Raw genomic sequence first — 20215 nt, 5'->3', positions numbered from 1 at the left:
ATGTGGTCCTTTAAAAAAAGGCAAGCCATCTTTAAATCATGGCTTAGACTTAGACTTCATCTGTGACTTCATCCAGCCAAATGTGATTAACGTAAATTAGATGCCCATTGAGCAGAATGTGTGATCTCTGCCAATATTCAATCCTGGAGCTTTTAGATCAAGTGACATGTCTGAAGGGCAGAACACAAGAACTGATTTCTGAATAATCCAGACACTTGGCAATTGGCATTTATTTATGACAATTGCACTGCCCCAGGGAGACATGTGAGCACCAGTTGTATCCTTCATGGCTAGCTTCCTACAAGCAAAGTCAATTGGGATGGGGGTGGGAGTAGTTGGATTTGCTTGAAAACTGTGACAAAAATGTCTTAAAATTTGGGGCTCGATTGTGGTCCTAAATCAGGGATTTTACCTGAATTTTGATGACTGACAAGGGACATTAAATAAAAAAAAACACATGCACACAAATATGTGTTAAATGAATTCCCTGATCAACAACTCCTGGAGCTCAGTAATTGTTTATTGAGGTCATCTCTGATGACCTACATGCATAGCTGTGGGAGGCCAAAGTCACTGGTTCCATCTTGTCTCTTTCTCTCTCACACACACAATTTTGTGCCTAATTCCAGCTGCTGCCGCCATAAGGGCCAATCATGAGTGGGTTTCAAAAAATTTTTAGCAAGGGGTTCTCTGCCCTTTGCTGGGTGAGCGTGGCCATGGTGGGCGTGGCCTAGTCAGCCTCCTGCATCACGGCTGGGGGGGAGGGGCTTTTTGCCCTCCCTGGGCTCTGGAGCAGGGGTCTCCAGCCTTGGTCCCTTTAAGACTTGTGTACTTCAACTCCCAGAGTCCCTCAGCCAGCAAAGCTGGCTGAGGAACTCTGGGAGTTGAAGTCCACAAGTCTTAAAGGGGCCAAGGTTGGAGACCCCTGCTCTGGAGGCTTCCCTTGAGCCTCTGGGAGGGCAAAAATGGCCTCCCCAGGGTCCAGAGGCATCCTGGAGGCCAGAAACGGGCCCATTTCTGGCCTTCCCTAACTTGGGGTAGGCCCGTTTTTCGCCCTCCCTGAGCCTCCGCGAATGCCCTACACTTACCTGCATCCAACACAGGCTGTGTGGAGACTCCTGGAAGGGGTGGGCGGCGCAGGGGCAGCCAGGAGTGGGATTTGGGGATTCTCCGAACTGCACAGAATCTTCTCCCGAACCCCTGTGAACTCCCAGCAGCCCACCGCTGGGGCCAATGCAAGGTTGGGCTGATCACCAACCAAGCTATTTTATCAAGAGCGTGAACTCTGAAACACCATGTTCAGTTCTGGTCTGCATAATACAACAATAGCTGGAGAATTTAAGACAGGTAATCTTTGGTGTACGGTGATTCATTTAGTCACCGTTCAGTTACGATGACACTGGAAAAAGTGACATATGACCGTTTTTCAGAGTTACGACCTTTGCAGCATCTTCATGATCATGTGATCAAAATTCAGCTGCTTGGCGACTGGTTCAGATTTATGACTCTTGCCATGCCCTGGGGTCATGTGATCACCTTTTGCAACCTTCTAATGAGGTTGTAGAAAAAAATGCTTTCAAAAGGTTCTGATAATCCCAGCTGAGCTTCGGCCAAAGAAAAAATGCTTTTAAGAGAAAAAAAACCCCGGCTCAGCTAGGCATGTGCAGGGGGGTGGGAGGGAATTTTTGCTACCTGTTCTCCGAATCACCCACCACCAATGCTACTGGATCAGGTGATCCGGTCCGAACTGGGAGCATTTCACTCCTGGGATAGACCAGAGGTCGGCAACCTGTGGCTCTGGAGCCGCATGTGGCTCTTTCATCCCTCTGCTGCGGCTTCATTGCCAGTCAGCTCCGCAATTGATAGGACTTTCAGTTAGGATAGGTAGAGGAAAAAGGACGCTGCACTAGAAGGAGACACGGGGGTGGGGGGGAACGGTCTCCAGAATTGAATAGGGGGCTTCCAGTTAGGGCCTTTGTGGCTCTGAGTGTTTAAGGTTGCCAACCTCTGAGATAGAGAAAAAAACCAACTAACTTATCAAATGCAGTGATTCACTTAACAGTGGCAAAGAAAGGTCATAAAATGGGGCAAACCTCACTTAACAAATGTCTCGGCATCAGAAATTTGGGGCTCCATCGTGTTTATAAGTCGAGGAACTGCCTGTATATTCACCCTGAATTTCCTTTTTCTTAATTTCAGCTCAATCTCTTGGTCCATGCTCAACTTGATTCTCCACCGATGCCTTTTAGATATGGGTAGTCCTCGACTTACAACTATTCGTTTAGCAACCAAAGTTACAACGGCACTGAGAAAAGTCCTTGTGTTTACGACCGTTGCAGTATCCTCATGGTTACATGATCAAAATTTGGAAGGTTGGCAACCGGCAAACGTTAACAATGGTCGCAATGTCCTGGGGTCATGTTGGCTACCCAGTTGGCTTCCGACAAGCAAAGTCATCGGAGAAAGCTGAATTCCCTTAACAACCGTGTGATTCGCTTAACGACTGCAGTGATTCGCTTAACAACTATGGCAAAAAAGGTCGTAAATCAGGCCCCCCTCATTTAACAACCGTTTTGCTTTTAGGATCAGTAATTCTGATCCTAACTGTAGTTGTAAGACAAGCATTATCTATGTCTGTAGACCAGGGTGTCAAACTCAAGGCCCGGGGGACAAATCCGGCCACCAGGGTGCTTAGATCTGGTCCGGGGAGGGGGGGGGCACCCTGGAAACAGCGAAGGACTGGCCCGTGGTGCCTCTGCCAGCGAAAACAGAGTTCTGGAGGACCGCGGCCCCCCCCAAGGTCAAACACAACCCTGATGCGGCCCTCAACAAAATCGAGTTTGACAGCCCTGTGCTAGACTGTTACCGTATTTCCCCTTAGTCTTAAGGAAGACTTACAGTGAGGACATGGGTGTGCAAGAGAAGAGAGGGAAAAAGAAATCTAATTACAGATGTGAAACTCTATATCCGTGATGACGAACTTATGGCACGTGTGCCACAGGTGGCACTCGTAGCCATATCAGTGGGCACATGAGCTCAGCTCCGGCGTGCATGCGCGCGCCGGCCAGCTGATTTTCGGGCCTTCTGGGCCTACCAATAGGGACATAGAGCTGTTTCCTGCCTCCGGAGGGCCTCGGGGGTGGTGGGGAAGGCCCGTTTTTCTCTCTCACCTGGCTCCAGAGCCTCTCTAGGAGTCAGGGGGGGAGGTAAAAACGGCCTCCCACACCCCCCCCCCCCGAGGTCCTCCGGAGGCTGAAAACAGCCTGTTTGCCAATATCTGGTCCCACTGCACATGCAGTTTGGCACTCAGTGTCGAAAAGGTTTGCCAACACTGCTCTATATACCCAAACGGCTTCTAATGTTTTGGAAAGCCAGAATGACTCAGTCATCCATTTAAACAGGGATATCCGTCCTTCCAATAGGGACTATTATCCATGATGGCATAGATAACAACACTTAAATGTTTTAAAAAAGGTACTTTTTATGGTTACTAATGCAGCCGCCTCTTTTCTTAGTTTAGGTTCATAATTCTTTACAATCCATGTTTTCTTTTTCCCATCATACACTCTCGTTTTATTTTCTCACAATCCTCCAGTCTATAGACTGTTAACCGTTATAGACTGTCTTGCGCATCCCCTTCTCTATGACATATGCCAACAGATCTCCATGGAGGAATAATATCAGAATCACATTCCAGCAGCAGAATCTAGCATGTTTGCAATTCACTTGACGTAATGCCTTTAAACGGGGAATTCTGTATTGACCCATGGTCTATGAGTAATTCCCCATGTCACATGATGACGACAAAGGGCTTGGAAGGCCAGGAGAAACATCTCTCTAAGGCTGGGATGGGCAACTATGGGAAAGTTATCACCTGTGGACTTCAACTCCCATAATTATTGAGCCAGCATAAAATGGCTGTCTCAGGAATTCCGGGAGTTGAAGTCCACAGGTCCTAAAGTTGCCGTAATTGTCCCTCTCTGCTCTAAGGCTATCTAAAACCACAGAAATAAAAGAATTTCTCAGTGCACAGCTCTATGACTAGCCTACATTCGTTCCAACAGCTTCCTTCAAGCAAGTATATTGTCAAATCAGAAGACTTAGGAGTTCATAACGGAATCTGGGCCTTGTCCACTAACCCGGGGTGATTTTTTTTTTTATTGTTTCTCCCCAGCATGGGTCCTCTCGTGTTTATTAAGAATCGTCCTGCGAATGAAGCCTTTCCCGCAGTCGGAGCATTTGAAGGGTTTCTCGCCTGTGTGGGTTCTCTCGTGCACGATGAGACTCGAACTCTGGTTGAATCCTTTCCCACAATCGGAGCATTTGTACGGCTTCTCCTCCGTATGGATTCGCTCGTGCCTGATAAGGCTCGATTTGTCGCTGAAGCTCTTCTCGCAGTTCGCGCAACTGTACGGCTTCTCCCCGGTGTGGATCCGCTCGTGTTTAATCAGGCTGGACCTGTCACTGAAGCTTTTCCCGCAATCAGAACACTTGTAAGGCTTCTCCCCTGTGTGTGTCCTCTCGTGGTTCGTCAGGTTGGACTTCCGGTTGAAGCTCTTCCCGCAGAACGAGCAATCGTAGGGCTTCTCCCCTGTGTGCGTCCCCTCGTGTCTGATCAAGTGCGACCGGCTGCTGAAGCTTTTACCACAGTCTGAACACTTGAACGGCTTCACGCCTGTATGGATCCTTTCGTGAGTCAGGAGGTGAGACCTCCGCACGAAACTTTTCCCGCAGCTGGAACACTTGTACGGTTTGTCCCCTCGGTGGGCTCGCTCGTGTTTGTTAAGGCTCGACTTGTCGCTGAAAGGTCTCCGGCAGTGCGAGCAACTGTACGGTTTTTCTCCCGTGTGGATTCTCCGGTGTATGACGAGACTTGAATTCTGATTGAAACCTTTTCCACAGTCCGGACATTTGAACGGCTTCAAACCGGTGTGTTTCATCTCGTGAATCAGAAGGTTAGATTTCTGGACGAAGCCCTTCCCGCAAACTGTGCAGCTGTAAGGTTTCTCTCCCCGGTGGATCCTCTCGTGAGCCAGGAGACTGGAGCTCTGAATAAATCTCTTCTCGCAGCCCGAGCATTTGTACAGTCTCTGTTCTCGGTGGATCCTTTCGTGCCGCACGAGGGTGGAGCTCTGATTGAACCTTTTCCCGCATTCCAAGCATTTGTAGGGTCTCTGCTCTGTGTGACTCCGTTCATGCCTGATGAGGCTGGAGCTCTGGTTGAACCGCTTCCCACATGCCGAGCAGCTGTACGGCTTCTCCCCGGTGTGCTTCCGCTTGTGCCTGATGAGACTGGAACCATCGCTGAAGCTGTTGCCGCATTCGGAGCACCGGAATGGCTTCTCCCCCGTGTGGATTCTCTCATGGGTACGAAGGTTGGACCTCTTCATGAAGCTTTTGGTGCAGCAAGAGCACTTGTGGGGCTTCTCGGCTGTGTTCTGGTTCTCTTGCTTGACACGGTCGGGTTTGTCAGGGAAACGTCTCACACAGCCGGAGTAAAATGGTATTTCTCTCTGCAACATTTTGTCATGGCCACCTCCTATTGGGATAAACAAAGAAATGCTCATTTTTAATTGCTTGACATAGTGTAAGCCGCCCTGAGTCTTCGGAGAAGGGCGGGATATAAAGGCAAATAATAATTAAAAAAATCAAGCAAGGATTAGGGTTTCAGCTGGAACATCTGGCGGGATGGGATGGGGGAGTCAAAATGTTTGGGGGAGTTGTGACAGGATTTTCGACCTCTTGATTGTCCTCAGACATCTCTTGGAAGACCTCCTCGGTCGATATCTTGACTAACTCATGGAAATAAGATCATTAAGATCTATCCCAGGTGGTGCCCCAGTTTACATAGATTGTGTTAAACCATAATGTAATTTGTGTCCCAGATCAAGGTCTTTCTCCAGCTTGGTATCTCAGATCCTCTAAAAGCAGAATGAATATGGATTTCACACACACACACAGAGATACACATACATGTTTATGTCATGTTATTGCACCCAGGTTGAGAACCTTGGTTCAGAAGTAACATCTTGCTTAGTGCATACTGGAAAGAGATTAAGTAGGAAAGCAAGTACTTGACTGAGAGGGAACATTACATTCCTTATTTATACATTCCTTACTACTATTCCTCAATAGTAGTAACTGTGAGAGGGATCTTGGAGTCCTAGTGGACAACCATTTAGATATGAGCCAGCAGTGTGCAGCAGCTGCCAAAAAAGCCAACACAGTTCTGGGCTGCATAAACAGAGGGATAGAATCAAGATCACGTGAAGTGTTAATACCACTTTATAATGCTTTGGTAAGGCCACACTTGGAATATTGCATTCAGTTTTGGTCGCCATGATGTAAAAAAGATGTTAAGACTCCAGAAAGAGTGCAGAGAAGAGCAACAAAGATGATTAGGAGACTGGAGGCTAAAACATATGAAGAACGGTTGCAGGAACTCGGTATGTCTAGTTTAATGAAAACTAGGGGTCTAGGGGAGACATTATAGCCATGTTCCAATATCTCAGGAGTTGCCACAAAGAAGAGGGAGTTAAACTATTCTCCAAAGCACCTGAGGGTAGAACAAGAAGCAATGGGTGGAAACTGATCAAGGAGAGAAGCAACTTAGAACTAAGGAGAAATTTCCAGACAGTTAGAACAATTAATAAGTGGAACGACTTGCCTGCAGAAGTTGTGAATGCTCCAACACTGGAAATTTTTAAGAAAATGTTGGATAGCCATTTGTCTGAAATGGTGTAGGGTTTCCTGCCTGTGCAGGGGGTTGGACTAGAAGACCTCCAAGGTCCCTTCCAACTCTCTTATTATGTTATGTTATTTGTTTATCCTACCTTTATTATTTTTATAAATAATTCAAAGTGGCAAATCTATCTAATATTCCTTCTTCCTTTTCTTTCCCCCACAATAACAATAACCCAGTGAGGTAGATTGGGCTCAGAGAGGGTGACTGACCCAAAGTTCCCCAGCCAGTTTCATGCCTAAGGAAAGTCGGAGACCCGGCAAATACCACCTCTGGCTGGCCCTGGCCCAGATCTATTCACTGCCTCCTGAGTCCCAGCTGATCAGCTGGGTTTTCTTTTGTTGCCCTGCACAGAAGAACGGAGCTGGAAAGCAGGTTAGTGGGGTGGGGAGGGATTGGGGATTTTACAGTATCCTTTCCCTGGAATGGGGTGGGAATGGAGATTTTGCAGTATCCTTCCCCCAGGAGTGGGGAGGGAATGTGGGTTTTGCAGTATCCTTCCCCCAGGAGTGGGGAGGGAATGGGAATACTGCAGTATCCTTCCTCTGCCACGCCCACGAAGCCACGCCCACAGAACCAGTAGTAAAAAAAATTGAATCCCACCACTGCTGACTAGACCAAACTGGTTCTTAGAAGGAATTTGAGGTAAGGTCAGCACAGTTCTTTCTTCCTAATGATAAAACTTAATGGAGTAAATTAATCTCACTTACCTGATTGAACTGCTTTGAATGTCACACTTGTTTCTGAAACCTGGGGGCAGGGAACATATGGAATCTCTTCCTGTTCCAGCTTTATTATTACATCTGGAAGCTCTGATCAGAAGAAATGAGAAACGATAGAAATGTTATTTTGATAACTGGCAACGGGGGGGGGGGGGGAGATATCTACAATTTTCTGGGCAAATCCCAGAACTTTTAGGCAATAATTCAGAACAACTGTTCCCAACCCGGGATTTTCCGTGTGTATTGGGACTTCAACTGCCAGAATTCTCTTTGCTCCGATGCCTTAGAATGCTGGGAACTGTAATACTAACATATCTGGAGGACAATACGCTGCCTTAGAGCCAGTCTGTGAAGGATAGTCCCCCCACCACCCAAAAAAATACACAGTAATTTCAGAATGGGCACATTTTACCAAGCACAACATTAAGGGCATATATGGAGGGAAAGAAAAGTAATTTTGTTTTAACATACTTCAAAATATAATCATGGTATTTCTCCAATTGTGTTATCCTCAAATCAAGATGATCCAATGGCTGAATTAATAACTGAACTTGGTTTTCCAAAGTCTAGATCAATGCTACAGTGTAGTAGTTTTTTAAAGGTATAATGGAGCAGAATTAGAGAACTTCTAATCTGAGAAAGCTAGATTAATTGACTAATTGATTATGTGACATCAACTTAGTGTCAACTCTTAGTAATCACATGGAAAGAATTTTTCCATAAGCTGGTCTTTTCAGTGGTACCCCAATTAAGGAACTCCTGATGTGGGAAATCTAGATTAATCGCAATAATTCTCTCAATAGTTAATCTTACCGGAACCATAATCTACTGGAATTTCTTTTTCTTGCGAAATAGGCTCCGGAATCCATGGATCTCCCCCATGGATCACTTCAGACTTGGGAACTGGAAATCCTACACAGAAAGAAAACAAACAGATAAGTATTATTTGTATCTCAAGGTTCAACTGTGAGGTTCTCGGCGCGCCGTGTGCTTCGTTGTTTTCTTACAGATGTTTCATTACCCAACTAGGTAACAACATCAGTGCCAGAAAGGAGTGGGATTTGCTTTCCCTTGATATGCAAGTAGCTTGGCCTGCAAGTGTTGGTGGGGGTGTTCTTGGCTCAGTGAAATTTACATTAATCATTCTAGAAGTAAGCTTGCTAATATTATATACTTATCCCAAATATTGGAGAAGAGCACTGAAGATGGAATACGGTAGATTGCTTGGACTAAGGCAGAGGTCTGCAAACTTGGCTCTTTCAAGACTTGTGGACTTCAACTCCCAGAGTTCCTCAGCCAGCAAAGCTGGCTGAGGAACTCTGGGAGTTGAAGTCCACAAGTCTTAAAAGAGCCAAGTTTGCAGACTCCTGGACTAAGGTAATAAATATAAGCTGTGCACAACCTAGCTCTTGGTTCAGCCCTATAATCAGTGATGATATTCAGCTGCTTCTATCCGATTCAGGTGAACCGATAGTGGCGGTTGCGGGAGGCTCCGCCCACCCGCCTGGACGTCGTCATGTCCCGTTTTTGTTGCTTGCGCATTCGTGGAAGGCCCTGCTCATGCGTGGCGGAGGCGCGCGCTCACATTTGCGAACCGATAGCCAAGGTAAGTGAATGCCACCCCTGCCTGTAATCGTTATGCTCCACTACACTTCATTTAAGGAATTTAGTTCCTTAATTTTGTCTAGCTCCATTCCGTGGGCCTTAAAAAGCACTGGGCACAAATCTAGGTTACTTTTTCTGTACCTGAACGATCAACTGAGAAACTCCGACTTCCTTCTGCCACCTGGTTGTTTGGAAGCCAGGAGACATCTTCTTTGTCTTCTAACTTTATTGTCACGTTAGGGAATTCTAATTAAGAGAGAGGGAAGATATTGAAAAAGAAGACATTGCTGACTCTTGCGTTGGCGGGAGGGAGGATACAGTATATGATATTGCTCACATCTATCATTTACAAATAACGTCCTGACCGCCTTTGAGGCCAATAAAAGAGCTGCAGATATCTCCATCTGAGAGACAGGAAGAAAAGCTGCAGACTAGATAACGGTCAGATAAGAGGCAACTTAGCTTGTAGAAGCAATGGAGGCATAGTGTCATGCTCCCGTCGGAGCCTGAATCTGCGGAGGAAGACGAACTGGAACTGGAGCCGATGGAGATTGAGGAGGCGGTTTTGTTGGCTTCGGAGGAATATGGGGAGGAGCAGGCCGAGTCAAGCCAGGGCCTTTCAGGAGTGGGATGGCTTGTAGGCAGGGAGGAAGAGGGGCAGGATGACCAAGAGAAGCTAAGCAGTGAACATGAGAGATACAGCTCAGGTGATGAGCAAGGACTACCCCCTCCTGATCCTCGAGCACGGAGAGTGGAAAGAAGGCGGGAACAGCGCAGGCTGACCACCACCACTACTACTACTTGGGAGGAGAGCGCCCTGCCCCCTTCACAACGCACACATGGGGACTGAGACTTAAGGAGACGCTGTGGGGAGGGGCATTTGTTGGGAACAAATGCTGAATTCATTGAAGTAGCTCCAACTTCAAGAGAAAAAAAACAATCTACCTTTTTCCAGGAAACATGCACTTGGCTAATTAGAATAGAACCATGATGGCGAACCTATGGCACACGTGCCACAGGTGGCACGTGGAGCCATATCGGTGGGCACGTGAGTGTGGCCCTACCTCAGCTCCGGCGCACATCAGCCAGCTGATTTTTCAGCCTTCCGGGCCCACTGGACGTCACAAAACAGGCTGCTTCTGGCCTCTGGGGAGGGGGGGGGGAGAAGGCCGTTTTCATCATCCCCAGGTTCCCAGAAAGGCTCTGGAGCCTGGGGAGAGCAAAAAACGGGCCTTCCGGTCCCACCAGAAGTCAGCAAACAGTCTGTTTCCAGCCTCTGGAGGACCTCCGGGAGAGTGGGGAAGGCCGTTTTCACCTTCCCCAGGCTCCAAGAAAGCCTCTGGAGCCTGGGGAGGGTGAAAAACAGGCCTACCGTGCCCACCGTGCCATCGCGTGCCAAAAGCGCGGGTGGGTGTCACACGTGCATGTGCAGGGGGGTGGGGTGCACCGAATTATGGGTGGAGTCACACACCCATATGGGTGGAGTCCCACCGGCACGCCACCAGCTTTTGGCACGGTTGGCAAAAAGGTTAGCCGTCACTGGAATAGAACAACAGAATTGGAAGGGACCTTGAAGGTCTTCTAGTCCAACTTGACTGCTTAGGCAGGAAACCCTATAGCAGAGTGATGGCAAACCTTTTACTCAACGAAAGCCGTGCTATCCAAGCTAACGTGCGGCTCCTTCCATTGTGCTGCACGCGGAACCACACCATCGGCACATGCGTGCGGCTTTCGGGCGGCTTCCCCCTGTGCACTGCATGCGCAATCCCACCATCTGCGCATACATATGGTTTGTTGTGTCTCGTCCGATCTCACCACCACAGCCGGGGTCTGCTTATCTGCTTCCGAACGCTGAAGAATGTCCTAGCATGCCTCCCGGCCCCAGCCCTGGCTCCATGCCCAGACAGGCTGAGGAGGGGCATCTCCCGGCCCCAGCCCTGGCTCCATGCCCAGACAGGCTGAAGAAGAGCAAGTATCTCCAGCCCCCAGCTCTGGCTCCATGCCCAGGCAAACGGAGCAACTAGACCCCTCCCTCTCCTCCACAGCATGTGAGCCTGAGGAAGGTTCATTACCAACAGCTGCCGATTGGAGTGACCCTCGCTTCAGAAGAATTGATAGGCAGCGGCGTCAGAAGGAAGGGAGGGGCAGGCCTGGATAAGTGCTGAGTCATGGAGCCACACCCCATAGCCTATATAAAGGATCTGCTTTCTGGCAGTCTCTGAGTCAGGCAAAGTCTAAACATATCTTGCTGAAGTCACTTTCTGGTCTCCTGCCTGCCCTGAGGACTTTGCTAGGACTTTGGCAGAGCTGCAGAGGCACGCCTGATTCAGATTTCCCTGACCCGGCCGTCAGCGGAGGAGTGGGACACGACATGGTTCTCACATATGCAATGCTTGAGCGAGTACGCCGTCTACGCATGCGCGCACTGCAGGCAAGTACTCTCGCATACGTGTGCAAACATGTGCGCATGCGCAGGAGAGCTCCGAAGACCAGCTGGGTTCCCTGAATTGCACGCATGTGCACCGGAGACCCAAAAACCAGCTGGGGTCTGAGCGCATGCGCAGCTGCAGGTGAGTTGGGCGACAGCTCACGTGCCTAGAAAAATGGCTCTGCGTGCCACTTCAGGCACATGTGCCATAGGTCTGCCATCACGGCTATAACATTTCAGACAAATGGGTTATCCAATCTCTTGCTAAAAACATCCAGCGTTGGAGCATTCACAACTTCTGGAGGCAAGTCGTTCCACTGATTAATTGTTCCAAATGTCAGGAAATTTCTCCTTAGTTCTAAGTTGCTTCTCTCCCTGATTAGAATTTGTTGATTTTACTCCAAGATGGTTTAACTCGTCTTCAGGTGAAAACAAAAACGGAAATGTGATTTCAGGAAGGGATGTCCCTTGATCAGTATGGGCCCACAAAACAACGTAACCAGTACCCTTCCAATCCGTAAAAGGAGAATGAAATCCTTACCCAACGAAGACATTTTCCTGGAATTCTCTTGCGTATCTGCTCAGAATCAGTTTCATGGATTTGGGTTCAGAAGTCTGTGGTTCCTCCTTCACAAGATGCACAGGGCTGCATCTTCAGCGGTTGCTTGGTGTCCCTGAAACAAAAATAGCACCTGTTTTTAAGCATAAATTTTTTGCAGAATTTGCAAAGGGCTTTCTATTATGTACCCCACCCCATGGCAATCCAATAATGTGTACTCTGGCTGGTAGATGCCATTCCAGGGATTGAGATGTCTAAAGATTGAATCCAGGCATGTAAGTCAGTTCAGAACATCTACTAACCTGCCAAAAACCATACGGTGATAATTACGGATGATCATAGAGGAAAAGCTCATGAAAACCCAGAGCTGTTGTGCCTCGCCCGCCTTCCTCTCCTCAGCCGGGCCCCTCCCTCCTCCTGCCAGGCCTGCTATCAGATTCAGAGTCTGATAATGAAGAGGAACGGCCTGGCATGCCCCCAGCCCCCAGCCCTGGCACCATGCCCGGACAGAATGTCAGGAATGAACAAACAAACCTCACTCCTACAGCATGTGAGCACGAAGCCAGCCACGTGTTAGAATTGCCGGCAGCAGATCCAGAGGAAGGGAATTTACAGTGGATGGATCCCCGCTTCCAGAGAATTGAGAGGCGACGTCAGCAGAAGGAAGGGAGGGGCAGGCCTGGATAAGTGCTGAGTCATGGAGCCACACCTCATGGCCTATATAAAGGATCTGCTTTTTAGCATTCCTTGAGTCAAGCAAAGTCTCATCTGGTTTGCTGAAGTCACACCTTGGATTCCTGCCTGCCTGAGAAATCTGAAAGGAATTTGGCAAAGCTGCAGAGGCTTCGTGGCCACGCTTGATACAGACTTCCCAGACCCGGTCGTCGGAGGGGGAGGGGGACATGACAAGAGCAGCCTTCTTCAACCTGGGTATCCTGAGACACATGGACCATATTTCCCAGAATTTCTTGCATATTGTGGCCCTTGCTGACCATCGTAGAAGTTGAAGTCAGCTATCTGGAAGGCACCCACACTGGGGAAATCTACTCCAGTTCTGGATTCAAATTTCTATCAATGATGTTTTCAGTTACTTAGGTAGGTGCCATCGAATTGGGTGTGGCCATTGTTGATTGCAGGGACCAATGGCTATCCTCTCCACCTGTCTCCAGTGATAATTCATAATCTTTCGCAATAAACTGTGTAATCACAGATAAAAGTGTGTTTTTCTTCCAAATTCCAGGAACGCTTCTTCAGCTCCATGCAAACTCCATCTGCCCAAGTTTCTAACAAACATACTCACACTGATGATGTTACCTAGTTGGGTAATGAAACATCTTCAAGGAAGCGCACCAAGTTCAGAGTGCACCAAGGATGCTACGAAGTCTGTAAAAAACTGACGTCCTTTTTATATCTAATATGCCTGTTATATTTTTAGACAGAAATGAGCGAGAAAAACATCAGAATGAAAAGATGAGGAGTTGTGCCCATTTCAAGAAGAAGGAGGAGGAGGAGGAGGAGGAGGAGGAGGAGGAGGAGGAGGAGGAGGAGGAGGAGGAGGAGGAGGAGGAGGAGGAGGAGGAGGAGGAGGAGGAGGAGGAGGAGGAGAGGTTTCACCCCCTGAGTCCTAGTCAAAAATTAAACTGGGAGAGAAAGATTTTTGATACTTCATGGCAGAATTTTCTTTTCTCAATAGATTGTGTTTTGGGAGAGAATTGCTAATCTAAAGGCAAGCTAAAAGCATGCACTTTTAATGAAGAAGAAAGAAGAAAGAAGAGGAGGAGGAGGAGGACATAATATGAAAAACTATTGGGGCAGCAGAAGCACTAGAAGCAAATTTATGTGTTTTGGCTTGAGCAATGAGTCCAGCCTTTTTAAATAAGCCATGCTTCACAGCCTAACCTAATGCATGACTGATTAAAAAAAAATATCAAGATTTAAAAATCATGGTTGCACAAAACGTTCTGATTAGCTGAGGGACAAAAAGGACAAGTATAAAAATAATGGACAGAGCAACTTGTAACTAAAGCAGAATAATCAGCAAATAGCCCAAAATGTGCAAGAACAGAGAAAGTTAAGGCTCAGAAGAATGAGATAAGACTTGCAACAAATGCCAAAAATAAACCCTCCAAAAAAGAGTTTCTTTTGATATGTAAGGAACAAGAGGAAAGTTAAGGGAACAGTTGGTCCACTAATGACCTTTAAATATTTCTTTTTTCACATCCAGCCATTTGATCTTTTTCTAAACTGGAATGATCAAGAGATCTTGCACTAGCCATGCAGCGCTCTATCAGCTTCTAGTTCCCACAACTTTGAACACACTAGATCAGCGGTCACCAACTGGTGGTCCGTGGACCACTGGTGGTCAGCGAGAAAATTCTGGTGGTCTGCAGAAAAATGATTTGCATTTTTTATATTGCACTAAATCAGGGGTCCTCAAACTACGGCCCCTGGGCTGGATACATGCAATGAATGTTTGTGTTACTGCAGAGAGTCTCCCCCTTCGGGGTCTTCTTGTGTGGCTCAGAGAAGGGCAGAAATTCCGACTTGGGGGTCTACTTCAGCCTCCTGGTGCAGGATATTTAGGCGAAGGCTGGGGGGAAGCACCACTGGCGGCAAAGAACTGGAGGGCCTTGCTCCAGTGGGACTGCATCATGGTCTGGAACTGGTTGACCATCTCAGACCGCTGAGCCTCCAGGCGCCAGTACTTGGCCTTGCACTCCCGCAAGTCTTCCCTCAGCTTGGAAAGCCTATGCTCCTAGTCCTCAGTGAGGTGTTTCTGCTGAGCCTCCTTCTCGGTCAAATCCAATTTGAACTGAGCCAGCTGTTTTGCCGACTCTTTCTCCTGGTGGCTACTTAGCTTCAACAACTGCTTCCTGTTGTGGCCCTAAGGAACCCGGGCAGGAAGGTGAGGAGCGGTGAGTAGAGGCTGGCAAGGCGCCTCTCTCAACATGAGTGACATCAAGTTGTCCAAACCCACCCAGTCACATGATCATGTTGCCATGCCCACCCAGACAGTCATTAGGCAGATCATATTGGTAGTCTGTGGGATTTAAAATTATAAATTTAGTGGTCCCTGAGGTCCGAAAGGTTGGGGACCCTGCACTAGATTACAATATTTCCAACCTGTGACCCTGATCATCCATGTGGATACTGGAGAGGATTGCCTATAAAAATAATTTGTTTGAAAGGAAACTACAGCCACCTATCTCCACAACCCCCATCTCAGACACACCAACAACAGCCAAGCCTCCTACAACTGACCCCATTTCATTGGGTTCACAACCCCTAGTGATCACAGAAAAGGAAGTGCAGGATCTATTTCACAGACAAAAGCCAAGAAAAGCTCCAGGCCCAGACAAGATAACTCCTTCTTGCTTAAAAGTCTGTGCTGACCAATTGGCCCCCATCTTCACCCATATTTTCAATAAATCACTAGAGATGTGCTATGTTCCTTCTTCCTTCAAACGCCCTACCATCATCCCAGTGCCGAAGAAGCCCACCATCAAGGAACTGAATGACTACAGACCAGTTGCTTTAACATCTGTAGTCATGAAAACCTTTGAAAGGCTAGTGCTTTCCTACCTGAAAACCATCACGGATCTGCTGTTAGACCCCTTGCAATTTGCATACCGAGCAAATAGATCAACAGATGATGCTGTTAATATGGCTCTGCACTACATCCTACAACATCTTGAATCTCCAAAGACCTACACAAGGGTCCTCTTTGTAGACTTTAGTTCAGCATTCAATACCATCATTACAGATACTCTTCTAACTAAGCTAAACCAGCTACAGGTACCGGAACAGACTTGTAAGTGGATCACAAGCTTCCTAACAAACAGGAAGCAGCAGATGAAGCTAAGCAAGATCACATCAAATACCTGTACAATTAGCACAGGGGCCCCCCAAGGCTGTGTGCTCTCCCCACTTCTCTTCTCTCTGTATACCTATGACTGCATCTCCAATGATCCATCTGTTAAGCTACTGAAGTTCGCAGTACTGAAGATGACACAACAGTGATTGGTCTCATTTGAGACAATGACGAATCCGCATATAGACGAGAGGTTGAACGACTAGCCTTGCGATGCAACCAAAACAATCTGGAACTGAACACACTCAAAACCATAGAAATGGTGGTAGACTTTAGGAGAAACCCTTCCATACTTCCACCTCTCACAATACTAGACAACACAGTATCAACAGTAGAAACCTTTAAATTTCTAGGTTCTCTCATATCGCAAGATCTAAAATGGACAGCTAACATCAAAAACATCATCAAAAAAGGACAACAAAGAATGTTTTTTCTGCGCCAACTCAGTAAGCTCAAACTGCCCAAGGAGCTGCTGATTCAGTTCTACAGAAGAATTATTGAGTCTGTCATTTGCACCTCTATAACTGTCTGGTTCGGTTCTGCAACCCAACAAGAAAGACACAGACTTCAGAGGATAATTAGAACTGCAGAAAAAATAATTGCTACCAACCTGCCTTCCATTGAGGACCTGTATACTGCACGAATCAAGAGGAGGGCCGTGAAAATATTTACAGATCCCTCACATCCAGGACATAAACTGTTTCAACTCCTTCCATCAAAACGACGCTATAGAGCACTGCACACCAGAACAACTAGACACAAGAACAGTTTTTTTCCAGAGGCCATCACTCTGCTAAACAAATAATTCCCTCAACACTGTCAAACTATTTACTAAATCTGCACTACTATTAATCTTCTCATCGTTCCCATCACCAATCTCTTTCCACTTATGAGTGTATGACTGTAACTTCGTTGCTGGCAATCCTTATGATTTATACTGATATATTGACCATCATTTGTGTTGTAAATGTTGTACCTTGATGAACGTATCTTTTCTTTTATGTACACTGAGAGCATATGCACCAAGACAAATTCCTTGTGTGTCCAATCACACTTGGCAAATAAAAAATTCTATTCTCTTCTATTCTCTTCTCTTCTATTCTAATTACTAGAAAATGGCACCAAATTCAAGCATCGTTACATTTCACATGATTCTGACTGTCTCACCCTGAATCTCAGATGGCTTCAAACAATAAAACACTAAGAAACAGCAAGAGCTGTTGCTTGCATGAAGTCTCAGCCTTTTTAAATTGTAAAAAGAAGAGCCTAAAGTCATTTTTGCTGGACTTTGGATTTCTGTTGAACCATTTAGGACAGTAATACTGTATGTATGATAGCATTTGTGTACTGTATCCACCTCACTACTGATCCTTGATTGTTATGGCGATCCTCAAAAGTTTTGATGATGGGATGGTGGCGGTATACGTATCAATAAGAACTGGGAACCATTCTATTACAGCATTGTAAAGGCCAACCTATTGGATGATAGCTCTGACAGTACTGTCGTTTGGAAGACATCACTTGTGGCTGCTTATTAAGACCCGCTTATGAAAACTATGATTTTCTGTACTATCCAAATGGCTTAAGACAGCATTGACACGCTCAGGCCAAAACTGCACATCCCGGCCAAATGCACACAACACTAGGCAGCATCACACGAGAACCCAAACAGAGATGTAAAATCTGGGGAACACCTCCTGCCCTCCAAGCAAATAAAGGATAGGGTTAGCAGAGGCTGTAGCAATGGAGAGGGGAGGTGGATCGAGGTGCTTTTAATAGGTTAGCAGATAACAGTAACAGAGTTGGAAGGGACCTTGGAGGTCATCTAGTCCAACCCCCTGTACTAGGGATTCGAACCGCCGACCTTTCTGATTGAAAAGCTCAGTGTCTTAGCCACTGAGCCACCTAGTCAGGTTGATGCGTAGGGGTGTGTGTGTGTTTTCTAGACAAGCAAATACAGCCATCCTGCCATCCTGGACAAGCAAATAAAGGATAGAGTAGGAAGAGGCTGTAGCAAACGAGAGGGGAGGTGGATCGGGTGCTGGCTTGTGTATGTTTGTGTATGTGTGGGTAGTGTGTTTGTGTATGTGTGGGTAGTGTGTTTGTGTGTGTGTGTGTTACTCTCACCCCTTTAGCCACCACCTCCTGCTATCCTGAACGAGCAAATAAAGGATAGGGTTAGCAGAGGCTGTAGCAAAGGGGACGTGGAGGTGCATCGCTTCGCTGGCTTCAGAAACAGGTGTAGGGGTGTGCGTGTGTGTTTTGTGTGCGTGTGTGTGTTATTCTCACCCGTTTAGCCACAGGATCGCTGCTCGCTCGGAAGATCCGCTGCTGCTGCTGCTGCTGCTGCTGCTGCTGCTGCAATTTCCCTTCTCCCGCCTTCCTTCCCGCGGAGCTTCCAGGCTCAAAGCCTTGGGAAGCTGGTCGTCTCCATGCAAAATACGCGTCGCACCCCCGTCCAGCAGCCAGGCGCGAAGACCCCGAGAAGCCCCGTCGCTTCCCTTCCCACCGCCGCCCTCCGTCGGCATGAAGGCTGCAGTGGCCTCGGCGCCAAGACCAGCCGGGAGGAAGCCCGGCCCCCCATTACAGAGCTCCGAGGGTTGCTTCGGGGGAGGGGAGGGGAGACTGGCAAGAGCACCTTAAAAAAGGGAAAAGATCCGGGTCAGGCTCCGGATGAAAGGAAGGGCAGGGAACCGGAGGGAGGTGGGGGTGGGTGGGAACTACGGGGCGCGTCCCTCGGACTCCCCCGGCTGCTTATGCGGACGGGTTTTCCACGGGTTTTCCGCTTCCCGTCACGTGACTGACGCCGAGCCCACAAGCCTGGAAAGGAGGCGGGGGCGGGGGCCCGGCGAGTTCGAGCCATCGAGGAAACTAGTGACAGGCTCCGCCCACCGCCAGCCGGTCTCTCTCTCTAGGTAGCCCGATTGAGGAAAGGCGGAGGATGCGGAGTTCTTTAAAGCGGGCGGGCGCCAAAAACAAGATTCTTCTGCAACCTAAGCGGAGCGATGCATGAAGGGCTTCCTCCGATGGGGCAATGTCTGGCTTATTTTATTTATTCAATCAATCATATAGAACAGGGGTAGTCAACCTTTTTATACCTACTGCCCACTTTTGTATCTCTGTTAGTAGTAAAAATTTCCTAACCGCCCACCGGTTCCACAGTAATGGTGATTTATAAAGTAGGGAAGTAACTTTACTTTATAAAATTTATAAAGCAGAGTTACAGCAAGTTAAAGCATATAATAATAATTACTTACCATTTAGTTTCACTTACGTAACGTGAACTAAACTTATGCGCGGGCGATACAAATAGTATATCTTCAGAAATTGTCACGGGGAATTTTATGAAAACCTAATAAAAATGTTTTTAAATAATGCTATGAAAAATTTTTTAAAAATCAAATTAAATTAAAAAAAAGGAAATTGCTTCAGTATCGGACAAAACCCCTACCGCCCACCATGAAAGCTGGAACGCCCACTAGTGGGTGGTAGGGACCAGGTTGACTACCACTGATATATAGAATAGAATAGAATAGAATTTTTTATTGGCCAAGTGTGATTGGACACACAAGGAATTTGTCTTGGTGCATATGCTCTCAGTGTACATAAAAGAAAAGATACGTTCATCAAGGTACAACATTTACAACACAATTGATGATCAATATATAAGATAACAGGTAAAAATCAGGGGTGAAATCCAGCAGGTTCTGGAGAACTGGTAGCGGAAATTTTGAGCAGTTCGGAGAACTGGCAAATACCACCTCCGGCTGGCCCCAGAGTGGGATGGGAATGGAGATTTTGCAATATCCTTCCCCCAGGAGTGGGGTGGGAATGGAGATTTTGCAGTATCCTTCCCCTACCATGCTCACCAAGCCACACCACCCCTACCAAGCCATGCCCACAGAACTGGTAGTAAAAAAATGTGGATTTCACCACTGGTAAAAGTATAAACATAATTTGGATACATGAAAAGAGTAAGTAAAAAGGAATATTAGGACAGGGACGGTAGGCACGCAGGTGCTCTTATGCACGCCCCTTACAGACCTCTTAGGAATGGGGTGAGGTCAACAGTAGACAGTTTAAGCTTAAAGTTTTGGGGGTTTGGGGAATAAACTAGTCAGGTAGAGCATTCCAGGCGTTGACCACTCTGTTGCTGAAGTCATATTTTCTGCAATTGAGTTTGGAGCGGTTTACCTTGAGTTTATATCTATTATTTGCTTGTGTATTGTTGTGGTTGAAGCTGAAGTAGTCATTGACAGGTAGGACATTGTGGTAGATAATTTTATGT

At 47.1% G+C, this 20215-nt stretch overlaps 1 protein-coding gene across 1 annotated transcript in view; it reads right to left on the bottom strand.

Moving 5' to 3' along the window:
- The window catches only part of LOC131190371 (zinc finger protein 585A-like), a 53734-nt gene extending 35134 nt beyond the window's left edge, over positions 1-18600 (bottom strand). Inside the window, exons 1-6 of the mRNA XM_058167691.1 lie at positions 18217-18600; positions 12039-12171; positions 9211-9315; positions 8278-8376; positions 7453-7554; positions 4161-5539 (exon numbers count right to left, since the gene is read on the bottom strand). Of these exons, the coding sequence (XP_058023674.1) occupies positions 4161-5539; positions 7453-7554; positions 8278-8376; positions 9211-9315; positions 12039-12051 (1698 nt within the window). The 5' untranslated portion in view covers positions 12052-12171; positions 18217-18600. The remainder of the gene's footprint in view (positions 1-4160; positions 5540-7452; positions 7555-8277; positions 8377-9210; positions 9316-12038; positions 12172-18216) is intronic.
- Positions 18601-20215: the final 1615 nt, after the last annotated feature.

This window comes from Ahaetulla prasina, chromosome 2 (genome assembly GCF_028640845.1).
Source record: "Ahaetulla prasina isolate Xishuangbanna chromosome 2, ASM2864084v1, whole genome shotgun sequence".
In the NCBI taxonomy this organism is placed as follows: domain Eukaryota; kingdom Metazoa; phylum Chordata; class Lepidosauria; order Squamata; family Colubridae; genus Ahaetulla; species Ahaetulla prasina.
This window is presented reverse-complemented; position numbering and strand designations above follow the sequence as displayed.